A 16,442-nucleotide genomic window follows, 5' to 3' on the forward strand; every position below is an offset into this window, starting at 1 on the left:
TATATATATATATATTCAAAAATATAATATATAATTTTGGTTTTGTTTAGTTTCCTCTATAATACCCCCACCCTCCGATCTTTACAGGCGCTATTGTCAAGGGGTATCACAGAGCTGCTGCTGACCTCAGACAACAAGGACGGGCTGAAGCTTGGAGGAGTGAAAGGAGGTATTGTCAGATTGGCTGGCAGACAAACAAGCTGCTGTATGCACAAATGGCCAATCAATCACACACACATTCTACAATATGTTGGCTGGCATGTCTCATTTTTATGCACAACGGCAAAAACGTCGGAAATAAGTGCACGCCAGTGTTGCACAACTACAATGCAGAACCAAATCTTAGTGTCATACCAGAAATGTTTTTGAATTCACATTAATTAGTAACCATTATGTACTGTTGGTTTTTACTGCAGTGCTAAAGCATTTTGATTGATACTTGGTATTACTGATATATTCCGATGTGTAGTATTCATATAATTAGAAACCAGCATCCACCATCACTTAAAATATTTAAATGTATTTCTAATAATTTTTCAAAAAGTACTGTGCAAAAGTCTCAAGCTACCTCTCATTTCTTTCTATTTTGTTAGCAAAATGGGAAAAACAGTTTAAACTATGTGCAAGCATCACTGGAAATACAAAATAAAGGCTAACACAGAGTTTCAGTTTGTGGCCACCTTCTTTTTTCAACACTGACGCTCATAGACTCCTGTAAACAAGCTTTTTTGAAGTAGTCTTCAGGAATAATTCTCCAGATTTCTTGAAGGACATTCAAAGCTCTTCTTTGAATGTTGGCTGCCTTTTGTTCTGTTCTCTGTCAAGATGATCTCACACTGCTTCAATAATGTTGAGCTTGCGGCTTTTGGGAGGTTTGTCCATGACTGATAGGGTAATTGTTGTCGTGTAATATGGCAGAGCTCAGCCTTTTCTCCCTGTTTCTCATCCTTGCAAATGGTTTCTTGACAGTCACCCTTTCACTGAGACCATTTCTGATCACGTTTTGGTGAACAGTAGATTGATCCCCTGAGAGGTCAGCTGCATCTCGCAGGTTATGAGCTTTGAAGTGAGACAACTTTCTAAAGGATACTGTTAATCTGCTAAATGGACAGGTTCTTCTATAGCAGTTTTCTACTCTACTCAAGCACTCGGGGAACTTTATGCAACGTGCCTCTTTTACCTATCATACAAACGTTTATTTCCCCCGCTACACCCAAGTGCTTTCTGTCTAACTTTCTATCCAGGAATACTTTGGCATGCAAACTGCAGCAGCCAGGGATCAAACCACTAACCTTCTAATTAATGGATGACGTGCTCTACCGCTGGAGCTACACTCGATTTAAGATTATCTACAGCTGCAGATAATTCACTTGTCCAGTTTCCTCAAAATTGTTTGCTGAGATATGACAAATTCTTGGCTGTTTGTTCTTTGGGAATCACACTGTTAGAGCAGAAATACTGTTTTATGCCTTTCAGACTGTTATCTTTGGCAGTTTTCAGAGATTCAGCTAAATAAATTGGAACAAATTATGTGTTTCTACAACAGACTGCTGGTAACAAATTGCCTAAAGATACAATTTAAAATGTTCTCTTTGCTAAGTATTCTGTTACATGTATACACATCTCCCTTGAGTTAGGTGCCTTTTTTATGCTTGAGTGATTCCAATTAGTGCTAAGTGCTAAGCTCAAGACTTTTGCGCAGTATTGTATGTTCACAGTCTTTTATCAGAACAATTTCCTGCCTTTCCTGTCTTTACCAACTAAAGGATAATTTAGTTTCATTCAGATACTACCAATTCATGGTTGAATGACTAATACCTCTCTGAAGAGTGGTTTAATATTTTGCCTTATTTAACGTAATATGTGTCCTTTTTTTTGTTTGCAGCTCTGGAAACCATCAATTTTCAAAAACTGGACCCAGATGAAATCAAGTATCTGGAACAAATACAAGCAAGTCTTTCTTGCCACTAAATTAGTTAAATTCATGTTGATAGATTTTGGAGTTTTCTGATATAATCAGACTCATCACCACACTTAGTGCTCTCTGCAAGAATTAGACAATCCTGGTAAAACAAACTGAAACTGTTTTCTATGAAAGGGATTTGAAAGGTTCAAACTATCAGTTGCTTTACTGGTTGAGTAGTTACACTAAAACATGTTTTCTTTACTAGCCTCAGAAACCTAAAATGGTGATGGAGTACTGGTCTGGCTGGTTTGATCTCTGGGGCGGGCTCCACCATGTTTACACTGCTGAAGGTAAGACGTGCTTTATTTTTACAAATGTAAAGAACATGTTTTCTTTAAGAGAGATTCGGGATCCATGATGAGCGTGTGGGGTTCGAATGAGCGTAAGTTAGGATTACTGCAGATGGATTCTTTGTTGTGGGTGAAACTTTTTTTTTTTTACAGACGGTCGATAGTGGTGGATAATTTGAGGCAAGAGCAAGACAGGTTTGGTGCTGCAAGCTACTACAAAATCACTGAAAGTAAAACAGGCTGTCTTGAGAGTAAGACAGAGTCACAGTGCCGTAGGGTAAGAGAGGTTTAAGACAAACCTTTTAGCTGAGTATAAAACAGTGTCTATGCCAGAGGAAAGACTGTGTAAGGACAAACTCACTGCCATGGGAGCTGTGTGAGCCTTTCTTCAGGCTGAGTGTAAGACAGTGTCTAACGCCATGTTTCTTCAAAGAAGGTGCTGAGCCCACACAGTGCAGCTGGGGTATACAGCTTAGCATATGGTCATTTCTTACTTGTTTGATGGCTTTGTTAGAGATTTATATAGCTTTAATGCTTGGTTGATTGTAAGCCAAGTATCACAGACCAGAGGCTGTGTACCATGCTCTTAATTGCAGAATTGTTCAAAGATATGCTTCACTGATTTTTATTGAACTGAGGTGGAGGAGTTCCCATCTGTATTTCCTGCAGCCTCACAAAAGATAAACGGATACAAAAACACTGATACAGATCAAGTGTTGTGCACTACATTTCTGTTGGTGGGAAGACATCATCATGGGTTTCCCATAGTGTTGCTATACTGGTTTGTATTTTGCATGAGAAATAACGTGATGCATGTTTCATGCAATATCTGCCTGCTTAAGAGCAAAGGACATTTACTTATTTATTTAATTTTGATTTTATCTTTGTCTTTGCGATTAAAATCTCTTTTCAAATGAGACCTTGCCAAAAATGACAAAATTCCTGTAGAATCTTTTTTATATTTGCAATCTCTGACACTTTTATGTGAAATTATAGCAAACAAGTATAGAAATAGCAATTCACTTATTTAATTTAAATGTAACTTGTACATATTACAATGGTTTATTGTTGCACTTGAATTAAAAAAAATAGAAATAGATTAAATTGCAATGGAGCAAAAGTATATAGTGGCAGAAAAAGTAAATACTAATGGAGTTTTCCTATGTATTTTGGGATAAACAAGTTTGTGCAGTACAGTTTCATAAAGCAATGCAGTTTCTTATTTTCATCATTTCATATCTTATCTTTGTACTGTTTTAAATTAAATAATGGTTTATATTGGTTAAAAAATCATTACATTGTATTATTATTTATATTTTACCCAGGCCTGACTGATATATTAGCTATTTGCTGATATATATACACAAATGTACACAAATATATATGTGTATACATGTATATATGTGTGTATATGTATATATGTGTATGTATGTTTAACAGGGTTGTATAAAACAGCAAATCTTCATGTCTTTTAATCTAAGAATTCTCTCTTTAACTCTACATTGTACCCCACATATCATCTGTATAACATGCTCCATATGTTGCTGCTGTGTGTGTGTGTGTTATTTATAGTCTAATGCACAGTCATGACGTAAATGATAGCACCTATTTCACAATTGTTGAGATTAATGGCAGTCAGACACTCTGGCATCATCATCCTGAGTGCTCTTGGAAACATCTTATTTCTTGAAAAGATTGCAGTGCCTCAAGCCTCCTTTTTGCTCTTGTCATTCCTAGCAGCCATCCGCATCTTAACAAAAAAAATGCTCTGAAAAGGAAAATGGGGAGAAAGAAAAACCCTCACCACGCAGAAACTGTCACAGCAATGAAATGAACACTGAAATATTCAGAGGGGGATTCATGTCCTTGACAGTTCAGTGCTCTGCAGACTGCAGCACACCCAGCAGTTGGTCACAGTGAGTTCTGCCACCATGAAACCAGCCGAGTCCAGCTCTACTGCTCGCCTAGCCCGATTGTTATTCAAAAAGGCTAACGCCTCTTGATTAGAATCATTAAACTCAGTCCAGTTACACTACTAAAATTCAATTTAAATTCTTAATTACCTTCTTAGCCACGTTCATTACAAAATATATTAAGCTTATTTGTGCAAGAAAATAGGCCATTTTTTGGGTGTGAGCATTGCCCCGTAATAAATTATAGTTTCCTGTAATAGGATTTGTGGTTTGTGTTTCAGTTAAAGTGACACTGAGGGCAATAGGGGTATTAAAACAGCCGCTCTAGCTCATTAAATTCGAGTCTGTGTGGATTTGTTTTCCCCCTTTTGTGACTTCAAGTCCTGTTTGTTATTCCCTGATTCACTCATTGGTCATATGGGAAACTTTCAGCGAAATAAAACCTTATTTTGGTTTTCTCGACAGAAATGATACCTGTGGTGACCAAAATCCTTAAGCTGGACATGTCCATCAACCTTTACATGTTCCACGGGGGGACAAATTTTGGCTTCATGAGTGGGGCCTTTGCTGTTGGACTACCGGCACCTGAACCCATGGTAACAAGCTACGGTATGTGGAACGAATCAGTTTGTCTTTCATGAGCTTCTAAAGCACACTGGCCAAGTATTTCCTGACATTTGAATAAACAAACCTCTCTGCTAGAGCTGGGAGGAAAATGAAGTTATACATGGCTGGCTGGTCAGGCTTTAACTTGCCCCTGCCGCAAGGATTCAACACAGGCACATATTCGTAATTAGTGACACTTATCAAAGCCCACGGATTTTGCACAACAATAGGCTAAAATTTGCATGCGTCATGTAGATAATAACTCATTGGAAACATAGTCTCATTCTGTCAGCTTGTTACATTGAAACAAATGGGAGGTTGTTTGGTAGATAAAAAAATATGATAAGGATATTTGAGACGTCTGTAGATGGTGCTATCTCTACTCAGCAGCATCTGACCTGAAACTTATAAATATGCAGAGCACACAGATGAATTCATTACCTAATAAATGCACGGGAATGTAAATTAAAGATGGTACAATGGGTTTTATATCCTCCTCTAGGGTACTTAACATTGTAATGACCTTGTTCTTCAGAAAGGAGGAGAATGCTAAAAAAAACAAGCTCCACAGTAGGCAAGGCCACCTCTGACCTTCAGCAGCCCCTCATACTTGTGTTTATTTCTCCCAATGCCTTTTTACCTTTTTTGCCTCACAAAGCCTCCATTTTCTGTCAAGATAAAGTGCAATATGTCTCGGCCCGCTGCTGCCTCGAGATGTTTGATAGGGGCGCACAGTGAAAGCATCTGCCACAGTAAGAGGCATCTCTGCCTCCCTCTCTGCCTCCCGAGCCTATGTTCTGATAGCGCATTATCTTTCAGATTACGATGCTCCATTATCCGAGGCTGGGGATTACACCAACAAGTACCATCTTCTGAGGAATTTATTCAGCCACTACCACAGTGAGTGTTGTGCGTTGCTGGCGAGACGGGCTCCCAGATCTTCTATCGCTCCTTCTTCCCCTCCTTTTTCTTCCATCGCCCTCTTTAGTAAATTCTCCTTGTAGAACCTGTTCTCTGTTGGCTAAAGCAGGATCACTTTGCATATGATTACAAGCATGGATTACAGATATGTTTTTGTGTGTGTGTCTGAGGGTTTGTGCATGTGTGGCAGAAATGTGTCCAAGTCAATGACCCTCAATTACTGCTCATCTTCAAAATTACATCCTCGGCCTTCTGTCACGTTTATTGGTTAGGCAGTTTTCCCTCTTTGTAAAACAAGGGTTTTGCGGTCGGGTGCAGGAGTCTCAAGTGTTCTGTGGCTATGGCTAGCTTTCGGCAATCTGGGATTGAATCCAGCACAACAAGCTAATAATTTGCTCAACACCGTGGTGATTGAAGATAGTTTGAAAGGCTGCCTGTGCGTGATTCATCCTTATGGTTTGTAGTCTGCTGAGCATGAGCAATGGCCCGGATATGAGAGTCTGAAACTGCTCTGTGTTCTTCTCGGCAGCTGCGAACACATGACCTAATTCCTTAATTAGATCAACTTGATATGTTTTTATTGTTTGGTTGTCATCATGTACGTTGTGTCAGAGCTGTGTCTTTTTCCTGGAGTGTTTTTTTTTTTTTTTTTTTTAGATTTACCTTTGACTGCCCGAACTCTGTCAAGGTTCATGGCTCTTAAAACAAGCCTATGATTTTATATTCTTTGGGCATTTCGTATTATTTCGCTGCTATAAACAACAGAACACACTTACAGAACGGTACATTAAATCACTTAAATTATTGAATTTAAGGCAGGCCTTAAGTCTGTAGTTAGTGTCTGTATGTGTTCTTAGTCATCTTATGTTAGACTTGATCCACCGCTGAGGCAGTGAGAGAGATATTTAGAGGAAAGGTGTTGGCTATTCCAGCTGTTACCACTTGGCCATGTGAAACTTCTTCCACTGTGTGCTTTAACGCCTTTAAAAGTTGTTAGAGGGCATGGGCAACCACTGCTAATCGTTGTAAAGAGACTGTAAACTGGAATGCAAACTGGATGCTGCTGAGGACTTTTTGTGGCTCATCCAAGGAGGCTCAAACAGTTTTTCAGGGACAGCATCTAAAGGCTGGAGAATGAAAGTCTTGTACGAGGTCGTGGTTTAATAATCTAGGAGGATGTCCAGCAACCTTTTCTCTATTTCAGTGTATCATTCACATGCCAGATGTAACAGATCTTCTTTGTATTTGCAGCAGTATTCAAAATTGTTCTTAATAGCTGACAAACTAAAGGAAGAAGCTGAATCCTTGACCACTACAGTGAGAGGGTCCACATATTTGTTAATTTCTTAAGAGAGACTTGAATTTCATTCGTCGCCCGTCTGTATAGAACATGTACAGGCAGGCAAACTCCTTTTATAATTACAAAAGCTCCCTAAAGAATAAAGCTCCTTGTGGTGAATAGAGGATAAGGACAGAGAGCCAAACTGCAGGCTATGCTTATTTTTCCCACCTTGTTTTCACAGCTCAGCCTCTCCCTGAACTGCCCCCTGTTCATGAGCGGAGAGCATACCAGCCCGCTGTCATCCAGCAGCACATCTCTCTGTGGGACAGTCTGCGCTTCACTGACAAGGTAAGCTACAGCCGCAGTGCGAGTGCCAAAATATGGGGAACGCATTAATAAACAATAACAGCGTCTCACGAAGCAACGCTCATCTGCACGGTGTAGCAAAGCTGCAAGGTTGTTTACAGAGAGAATACATAAGAAATGCAACCAAGCTCACAGACAATTTACTGTTAGCCTTTGGTTGTTACCTTTGTTAACTTTTGGAGCCACTTTTCTAGCTTTTCTAACTCCTAATGATAATAATAAAAAGATTAATGATAAGGAACTTTAGCTGTAGTTTGTCAAATTAATCATCTGTGCTCTTTGGGGTTTGTTTATATGCATCTTTAGTTGAGCATTTTTTTGTGTCTCATTTTTTAAATGATCCAAAAACAAAGCATTATCACACAAGGCACGTGTCCCGGCTAATTTTAAATGATTCTGGTGAATTGCTATTGTGAGAAGTCTGAACGAGAAAATGAACAACAGCGCTCGGAGCAAGACATTTTCTCCTAACTACACCGGCGGCCTGCTCGGGGAGCAGCAGAAATCAGCCGTGTGCAGCTTCATGACTGTTGTGGAAATAAAAGCCCGAATGCGACACACACGCACAAAAAAAACAAATGTCCCTTTGCTAAAGAGGAGGAAGAAGAAAACAATTAAGGTTAAACACCAACCAACCTTTTAAGGTGGTGTTGTCATTTCTGCTTATTTTCATGTCTACCAGTCTAATTTAGCCATTTACGCCTTGTTCTTCAATGGCATTTATATTCAGAGCAGATGTAGCAGGTCTGGCAGTTGCTTACAACATTAATTATTCACTCCCCATCGCAATAATTTGCTTTCCTGTGAGACGGCAATTACTGTGCCCCTGTCCAGCCGCACACCCTTGTTTAAAAAGCATGTTTTCTCTCCAGCCGCTCCAGAGCTGCTGAGTGGGTTGTCTGAGCTTGATATTGTATCTGTGCATTTGGAGGTATGTGGTTAATCGTGTCATAGCAGGGAGTGGTTATTGTCTCGTGAAAGGTAGATAATGCGCCTCCCAAGGGTAGGAGATTGTTGCCGAATAAAAGAGCAGCAGATAGGAAAGCGCCAATGTTAATGGTAAACACTAACATCAGGTCATATTGCAAGTGGAAGACTTATCAGATCTGTATTGAGAGAGGTTATCTTGTATTTTATTCATTCATATTTTTAAAAATCCGAATTTCACACACAAACTGTATATATATGTATTTATGCTGTGTGTTAAAATACCTGTCTTATGCATATCTTGTAGCCTTTCAAGTCGGAGAGGCCGGTGAACATGGAGAATCTCCCCGTGAACAATAACAATGGTCAGTCATATGGCTACACGCTCTATGAGACCACCATCACCAGTGGCGGAGCTCTCAAGTCGCAGAACAATGTCAGAGACAGAGCTCTGGTAAGGACAGGAAGACAGACACACACACAGTCCATCCACAGTCTTTGTGACAACATTTGGACCTAGAAAGCTGCGATTTCCTTGTTAGAAATCACACCCATGATCAGCGTACTTGTGGATTACAAGTCAAGGCTGCGACCATTTGGTCTGGTATTAGTGGGCAGTTCTCAGGAAAGATTGAATGCAGTGAAAGACAAATACATCTATGTTCAACTTTCCTTCTTTTCCCCAGGTTTTTGTGGATAAACATTTTGTAGGCGTTTTGGACTATACGGTGCAAGAACTTGCTGTACCTGATGGGAAGGTAACTTTTGAGTCTGTCTGTCCTTCTCTGTGAAAATGTGACACAGTTGGCTGTTTGAAAAGAATAAAGTTGTAAATATTTAACAGAATGCTGCATCTGAAAGCTTCAGGGGATGCTGCCGGGTGTTTTTTTTGGCAGCTGGGTCCCAGTATTAAGCCAACAGCAAATTTTCAAACAACTGTTTATCCTAACAAATGAGAAAGTCACCTTGAGCCTTACAGAAAACAGTAGACACACATCAGCCTTGATGAGTTGCTAAAATCAAAACAACTGAATGGATTTTTTTGTGTGCTAATGCTGCTGTTCTTCTATTAATGCCCTTTAATGTTTTATGTATTTTCCCACTGAAGGGAAAAAGAACTCTGGGCTTACTGGTGGAGAACTGTGGAAGAGTGAATTATGGAAAAACCCTGGATGAACAGCGCAAAGGTGCAAGCAGTTTAACAAACAGATGGCTTTGCAGACATTCCAGTCAGACGAGTCTTGCCTTGAAATCTTTTCCTTTTATTTGAGAGCCTTAGAGAAACTCATTAACATTGTTTTAAGATCCATAAAGAAACTGAAGCAGCTTTGACTCACCTTTCAGGTCTTGTTGGCGATATTCTGCTAAACGAGCACACCCTCCGAGACTTCAATATTCACAGTCTGGATATGAAGCCTGCCTTTGTAAACAGGTTTGTATGTGTCAGTTATTATTCAGTTTCCCCACCAACGTTTGTGTTTCCCCGTCTTTAAACTTGCCTTTTCTTATCCAATCCATTTAGTAATAATCCTGCTTATCACCATCCTGATAGTGGGAAGATGATGCCAGAATGCAAAACAAAAAAACCATCAAAAACATCTTCAGTTAAAAGCATTAAGGGCCAGATTTACTAAATGGGGCAAAAATAAAGTGTGAGCATAATCCCCAAATAACGCTGACAGGCGGGGTTAGTTTTACAAGTGATGTACAAAAGTTGTGCTGTTTTCTAAACACAGTCACTTGATTTCAATAAGACATGTTAAATCTGCCAATAACTGCAAGGGATGGGTTTGAGAGATGGATTTGTTTAGTAAAAACAACAGGTTTGCAGACTTAATGGCACACTGAGCACTGTGAAAACTACTTGCACTTTCCATGGTCCTGAAATGATAAGTTCAAAATTCTACGGTTAAATTGTAGGGTTCAAAGTCAACATTGTCATCCCTCTGTTCTCGCCGTTCTGCCGTACTTTCCTGTTGGAACCAGTTGCAGGTTGTGAGATAGCACTCGCAATATGTTGAAAAGAATCTGCTGGCAAAAACTGGAAGTTTGGTTGTCACTGGTATCTTGTGACTCCTTCAGGTTGGAGGTTCCAGGTCATCTCTGAGTTCATTGAGCAAACTTTGTAAATGATATGTTTTTAATCACATCTTTGTCCGATGTTCCAAATAAATTGGCACGAGTGGAGAAGCGTCTCTCTCTTCTAGCACGGACCCTTACACCTCTGAGGTGGCTCCTAAGTGCAGCAATAATTGGCACCATTTCAGGACCAAAGAATAAGACATTCTTTTTTTGGAGTTAAGTATCGCCACGCTTTGCAGTAAATTGTGTTTAGGAAATGTTAGTAAATATATTTGCACACTTGATTTCAATATTTCCCTCCCTATATTTTGCACACCGAGAAAAGAACTGGCAGAAATGCATAACCAAGAGGGTCAGTCACAAAAATGAGTTCCCACCTCACTCTGCTCTCTTTAAACATCAACTGTACTTTTTTATACTTTAACCCAATATGTGGTGGTCCAATGAGTTAGTAGCACTTAGTGGCTCTAAAGGCAAGTCAATATATAAAATGCCAATTCCATGCCCAAGGACAACCATGTCATAGATAAGTGTTGAACACACAACAAAATGTCATTAAAAACATACAGTACTATGTAAAAGTCTTGCACCAACCCTGATTTCTTTATATTTTGTTAGAAGTTTGTTAGACGCTTAAAAGTCAATATTTGGTATGACTACCTTTATTCTTTGACACAGCCTGAACTCTCTTAGACAAGTTTTTCTATAGATTCTTTAAGTAGTCTTCAAGAATAGTTCTCCAGGCTTCTTGCATAAGCATAAGCTTTATCTGGATAAATTAGCAGACCTGCTGAATGAGCATAAATATGTTCTGTTAAAGAATAAACTGAGCTGGGTGATAATTTATCCCCTTCATACCCGTGTCCTGAGTGTCCTTCCTTTTCATCCTAGGCCTTACAAGAGCTCCAAAACATCAAAATTACTGCAAAGACAAAGAGGCACTGAGGGTAGAAATGGACTAGCATGGATAAACAGAGCAGGCATTGAATACTGCAGTATGTTTGCTGTTTTTCTGGAAATGTTCTTTGAGGCTTTTACCTTCAAGGGCAGGCCACACAAATGCAAGAACTGAACATAGCTCTGCAGTGGAAACTGATCTGTGTTATTTTCAGAGAGTTCAGCTTGCAGTTTTTTGATGCTATGACCTACCTACCTTGAATGTGCCATCAATGCCATTATGGTCATCGGGTCTGGTGGTTTCTATACATGGAAGCACAACACTACAGTCAAACATTAAAAGGCCATTTTGCAGGAGGTGGCACTCTGCATGGACCAAATGCTTTCCCCTCACGATTGCATTATTAGAATCCCCTCTCATATTGCCATATTTGTGCTCCACATTTGTACCCCACACTGCAATTTATTTATTTCGTTTTTCTCATTGCTAATGAACACTAGGGTTACTCTGTCAGCCTGTTAGAGGTCTTTATTTTTTCCTAGTAACATTTTAATTGCAAATCTAGTGTATTTCTCGCTGTATAGCTTCAAAATAAAATTTCTTACCTCAGCACCGCGCTGAAAATGTCAAGTCCTAAAGCATTGTACCAATGAAAGCTGCAGATTCCTACCCGGAGAAGAAATTCTGATCTTATATCACTGTAACCTTTTGAATTCACTTACTTGTTAAAAAAGTGAAGTGTGTAAATACATCTGCATATTCCACTGCTAGCAAAATAAATGTTGTATGAAGGACGTGATATGCTGCTGGCGGACAAACAGGCTGCTAAAAGTGATTTTTTTTAGTCAGATTTATATCACATAACTCACATTTGTACTTTTTATTCATTCTTCACAGACTGGAGAGTGCAGGTCACTGGATGTCCATGCGCCATCAGCCCTCCTTCCCAGGGTTTTTCCACAGCAGACTCTATGTGAACGGCTCACCTCAAGACACCTTCATCAAACTCCCTGTGAGTGATTCAGTTGATTGCACCATTGTACAAAATGGGAAAACATCATTAGAAATGATATCCTCACTAACTTCACAGATTTGAGTGGTGTTTGGTTTTTTTTGACACAAATTCAAATTTAAAAGTATTTTTTCTTGATGTTTATTTTGCATGAATTTCGAGTTTTGATGCTTCTAGATGACAGAAACACAGAAGTTTCACATAAACAATCTAAAGCTGTCGTCACCGTGTTATCAGGGGGATCTCTCCTCTAATCTGTTACGAATTCTGACATCAAGCTAGAAATTCAGTTTAGAGCAGACATCTGTTAGGAGATCAGCTTTTCACTGAATTTCATTTTGGGGAGTGATAATCGACTTTGACTTTTGGTTTTCTAATTACTGTCATGAATGTTGATTTAACGAATTAGTCTTTATTTCATAGTTAATACACATCTGTAAAACATGCTCAGATAAATGGCTTGATTGCATGCTGACTCGTTTATAATTCAGTGGGCAAATTTACACAATGATATTATTCTTTCGCTCTGCTAGTGAGATCGGACAATTTCTAAAGAGGTTTTTAGGAGAAAAGGATGTTCAGTAAGGCATGAGTAAGTCCACCTACTATTGGTAGTCGGGAACATGTTTTTTTTCTTTTAATATTTTAATATCGTTACGCACTGTAATGGGGAACTGGTTGTGTTCACAGGGTTGGAGCAAAGGTGTTGTGTTCATCAATGGCAAGAATCTGGGACGTTACTGGTCCACTGGTCCTCAGCAAACTCTCTATGTCCCAGGACCCTGGCTTCACAGGGGTGACAACCAGGTACTGTGTCTTCTCCAGAAACACATGTGCTTACCGTTTAGAAAATCTGTTTAAAGTCTGTTTTACACACTTTAGCTAGAGTCAAGAGACCTAGTGAAGACGACCTGGTGCAGTTGAAACTGAGTCAGAATGAGGGAAAAATGTGATTTAAGTGACTTCATGGTTGTTGGTGCCAGACAGGCTGATCTGAATTTTTATCAGAAACCGCTTATACTGTGATCTTTCCACACAAACATCTGTAGGGTTTACAGCGAATGGTCTGAAAATAAGATCAATTATACAGTGAGCAGTAGTTTTCTTTTCTGATGCAGGACATCAGAGGACATCAGAGGAGAATCGCTAAACTCGAATAACCACTCATAACAATTGAGGCGTGCAGAAGAGCATCTCTGAAAGGACAGTTCATCATTTATTGAAGCTGATCGGTTAAAGCACCAAATGACCACACCGGCTCCCACTCTTGTTAGCTGAGAGCAAGAAACAAGGGCTACAGTTTGTACAGATGCAACAAAATTGAAAAGTAGAAGAAGATTAGAAAAATGTTTTCTGCTCTGCCAAGTCCTGGTTTCTGCCACAGCATTCATGGCAGGGTCAGAACTTTAAGACTCACTGTCTTGTATCAGTGGTGGTATCAATTTGCTGGTGGTGGCGTCATGGTGTGGGGGATATTTTTACAGTGAGCATTGTTTAAATGCCACAGCCCTACCTGAGTATTGTTGCCATCCTATTATTACCACAGTGAACCCATCCTTTGGTGCCTGCTTCCAACAGGATTACACACCATCTCAAAAAACTCAGGTAATCTCAGACTGGTTTCTTTAATGTGACAATGAGTTTATTGTTCTCAACTGGGCTCCACGGTAACCAGATCTTAGTCCAGTAGAGCATCTTTGGGATGTGTTTATTGACATCATGAAGATTTAGCTGACAAATCTGCAGCACATCATCCTATCATGTCAGCATGGACCAACATCAATCAGGAATGTTTCCATCACTATCTTGAATCTGTGCCATGAATAATTCAGGCCGTTTTGAAGGCAAAGGGGGTCCAACCTGATACTAGCAAGTCGTCCATAACATAGTGGCCAGTGAATGTGTGCGTACAAAACTATCTGTGTATTTATTTAGTTCTATGCAGATTTTTTCCCTTCTCTACAACATTTTTTCGATTTTTCTCCACTATTTATAATATAATATAATATGCACATGCTATTTTATATGAGCTCCACTAATATGACAAAACATATTGGCGGTCATACGCTGCAGTTTTCAGTCATCTGTTTTGTTCAACTCTGCAACTTTATTTCTGCTCTTTCTCCCTATTTTCTCCTCTCTTAGTGTGCGTATGTTGACATTAGTTCTTAAACACCCACACTTACTGTACTTTCATGACCTCAAATAAGCCGGTATGCAATGTTTTTGACTTGTCATAGGTCATAGTGTTTGAAGAGCAGGAAACAGATGGTAAGATCCAGTTCGCCAGCAGCCCAGACTATGGCATGACTATTGATGTCCAGTGAGGAGAACAAGAGGGAAGGGTGGATTAAGAGAGGAAGAGGGAGGAGGATGGGAGGATAGCGTGGGAGGACACGACCGCTGTAAGCTGCACTGACGCCTTTCTGCAACTCAAAAACACTCAAGACTTACACGTCAGTGAGCACGACATCAGAAATGCAGCTGTGTAACCAACTTCCTCACAGCAGTTTCTCATTGCTGTGTGTTTGCAGCTTTGTTTTTAATTTATTTTCTTAACAGATTTAACCTTAAACCCTGAAACGTAATTGGAGATCAAGAAACGGAAGGAGAGTGAACTTGATTATAATAAATGTTCTTCCTCTGAAAGACTTAATTTATTGCTTGCATCCAGACTGTATAACAACAATGTGTGAATAAAGAGTTGTTTGACCTCTCTGCCACTAACCAAGGCCGAGGAAACCTTTAAATTGTTTTATTTATTTATTGACTCTGTTTGCTTTTCAAATATACCTTCTGATGGTATGTTGTGTGCTTCTGTGGATAGGTCATGCACACAAAGTGTCTCTGAAAATCTCTTTTCCTTTTTATGAAAACCTGTCATGTGTCTGGTCATCATCAGGGATTTTCTTTGAAGACATACTGCAGGAAAGCAATGCTTTCTAGATCGATTAGAGGTGGGTGGATCGATCAAAATATTGATCGTTTTGGTAGTGCTGATATTGGTATTGGATCGATACTTAGTCTCTGTCCTCAAAGCTCAGTATGAGCCCACTAACTTGTGTTAAATTAATAATTTTTTCAGGGGAAATAAAAAAACATATACCTCAAACGTGCACTATGAAAAATGTCTCAATCTTCATTTGAACTAGGTAACCTGATGCATTAAGTCCAACACTTGATCTAATCAATGGATTTACAAACAGCTGGAAACACAAGCAAGATGTATGTAGACATAAAGTTTGGCAAAAACCATTTTATATAGTAGCACAAAAAATGCACTGGTTACAACAACAATAGCATGAAAGCAAAACTTTTATCCAGACTTTGAGCCCTAAACGTCTTCACTCTGAGGGGGAAATTACATGCAGTACAACAGACAGTACAGAGGCATCCACTGGACACAATACACAGAGCCAGGTGAGGTTGTTCTCAGTGATTTATTTATCTGGATTCAACTAACATCTTTCTCTGAGACAGAATTGCTGTGGCAAATAAACAACCTTAAGAGTCACATGCATAAAATGTGAATCGCATGAGGCTGAAAGATGACGGTGGAGATGATGAAAAGGGAGGACTTTGTGTCTGTGTGTGTGCATGCGTGTGTGTAAAGTGTATTGTGCCTTTTAAACGCCCTCAGAGGGGTTATGTTCTTTAAATGACTTTCAGTGTTGATGTTGCTGCACATTGCAGGACGGTTACTTTATAACAGACTAATGCTGTATCACATACTGCTTGATGCGTCATCAGCTGGGATCAGATGAAGGGCAAAGTTGAAACAGCATCACTCTGACGTTGAAGCCTTTTTAAACCAGGGATGTCAAATTCATTTCACATCGTGGGCCGCAAAGAAGCTACTTTGATCTTAAATGGGCTGGAGCAGTGAAATGACATGCTAAATATTAATAATTACTGGAAAAGTTCTGACAATTCATAGCCCAGACTGGCCTGTAATTATAAAATATAAAGTTTTAATTCAAAACATATTTTATTAAATGACAAATTTATATAGTAGATACTGAGAAAATGGGAAATTTCTGTCAATGAATTGTTTATTTATTACTTAATAACTTTAGCATACTACAAATGGGGGGGTCTTCATTAACAGGAAAAGCCACAAAACCTATGAAAATCTATACAGTCATTCACATTTTCCAGACTGGAGTCTTTGCAGGTCAA

At 39.3% G+C, this 16,442-nt stretch overlaps 1 protein-coding gene across 1 annotated transcript in view; it reads left to right on the plus strand.

The window, feature by feature from the left end:
• LOC102206705 (beta-galactosidase-1-like protein 2) overlaps positions 1-15,013 on the plus strand; it is a 21,335-nt gene extending 6,322 nt beyond the window's left edge. Inside the window, exons 7-19 of the mRNA XM_005720666.1 lie at positions 88-169; positions 1,886-1,950; positions 2,172-2,256; positions 4,635-4,778; positions 5,595-5,675; positions 7,220-7,326; positions 8,579-8,725; positions 8,958-9,029; positions 9,380-9,458; positions 9,616-9,703; positions 12,149-12,263; positions 12,954-13,070; positions 14,504-15,013. Coding sequence (XP_005720723.1) covers positions 88-169; positions 1,886-1,950; positions 2,172-2,256; positions 4,635-4,778; positions 5,595-5,675; positions 7,220-7,326; positions 8,579-8,725; positions 8,958-9,029; positions 9,380-9,458; positions 9,616-9,703; positions 12,149-12,263; positions 12,954-13,070; positions 14,504-14,590 — 1,269 coding nt within the window. The 3' untranslated portion in view covers positions 14,591-15,013. The remainder of the gene's footprint in view (positions 1-87; positions 170-1,885; positions 1,951-2,171; positions 2,257-4,634; positions 4,779-5,594; positions 5,676-7,219; positions 7,327-8,578; positions 8,726-8,957; positions 9,030-9,379; positions 9,459-9,615; positions 9,704-12,148; positions 12,264-12,953; positions 13,071-14,503) is intronic.
• Positions 15,014-16,442: the final 1,429 nt, after the last annotated feature.

Source organism: Pundamilia nyererei, unplaced genomic scaffold (genome assembly GCF_000239375.1).
Source record: "Pundamilia nyererei isolate P.nyererei 1_Seehausen unplaced genomic scaffold, PunNye1.0 scaffold00003, whole genome shotgun sequence".
In the NCBI taxonomy this organism is placed as follows: domain Eukaryota; kingdom Metazoa; phylum Chordata; class Actinopteri; order Cichliformes; family Cichlidae; genus Pundamilia; species Pundamilia nyererei.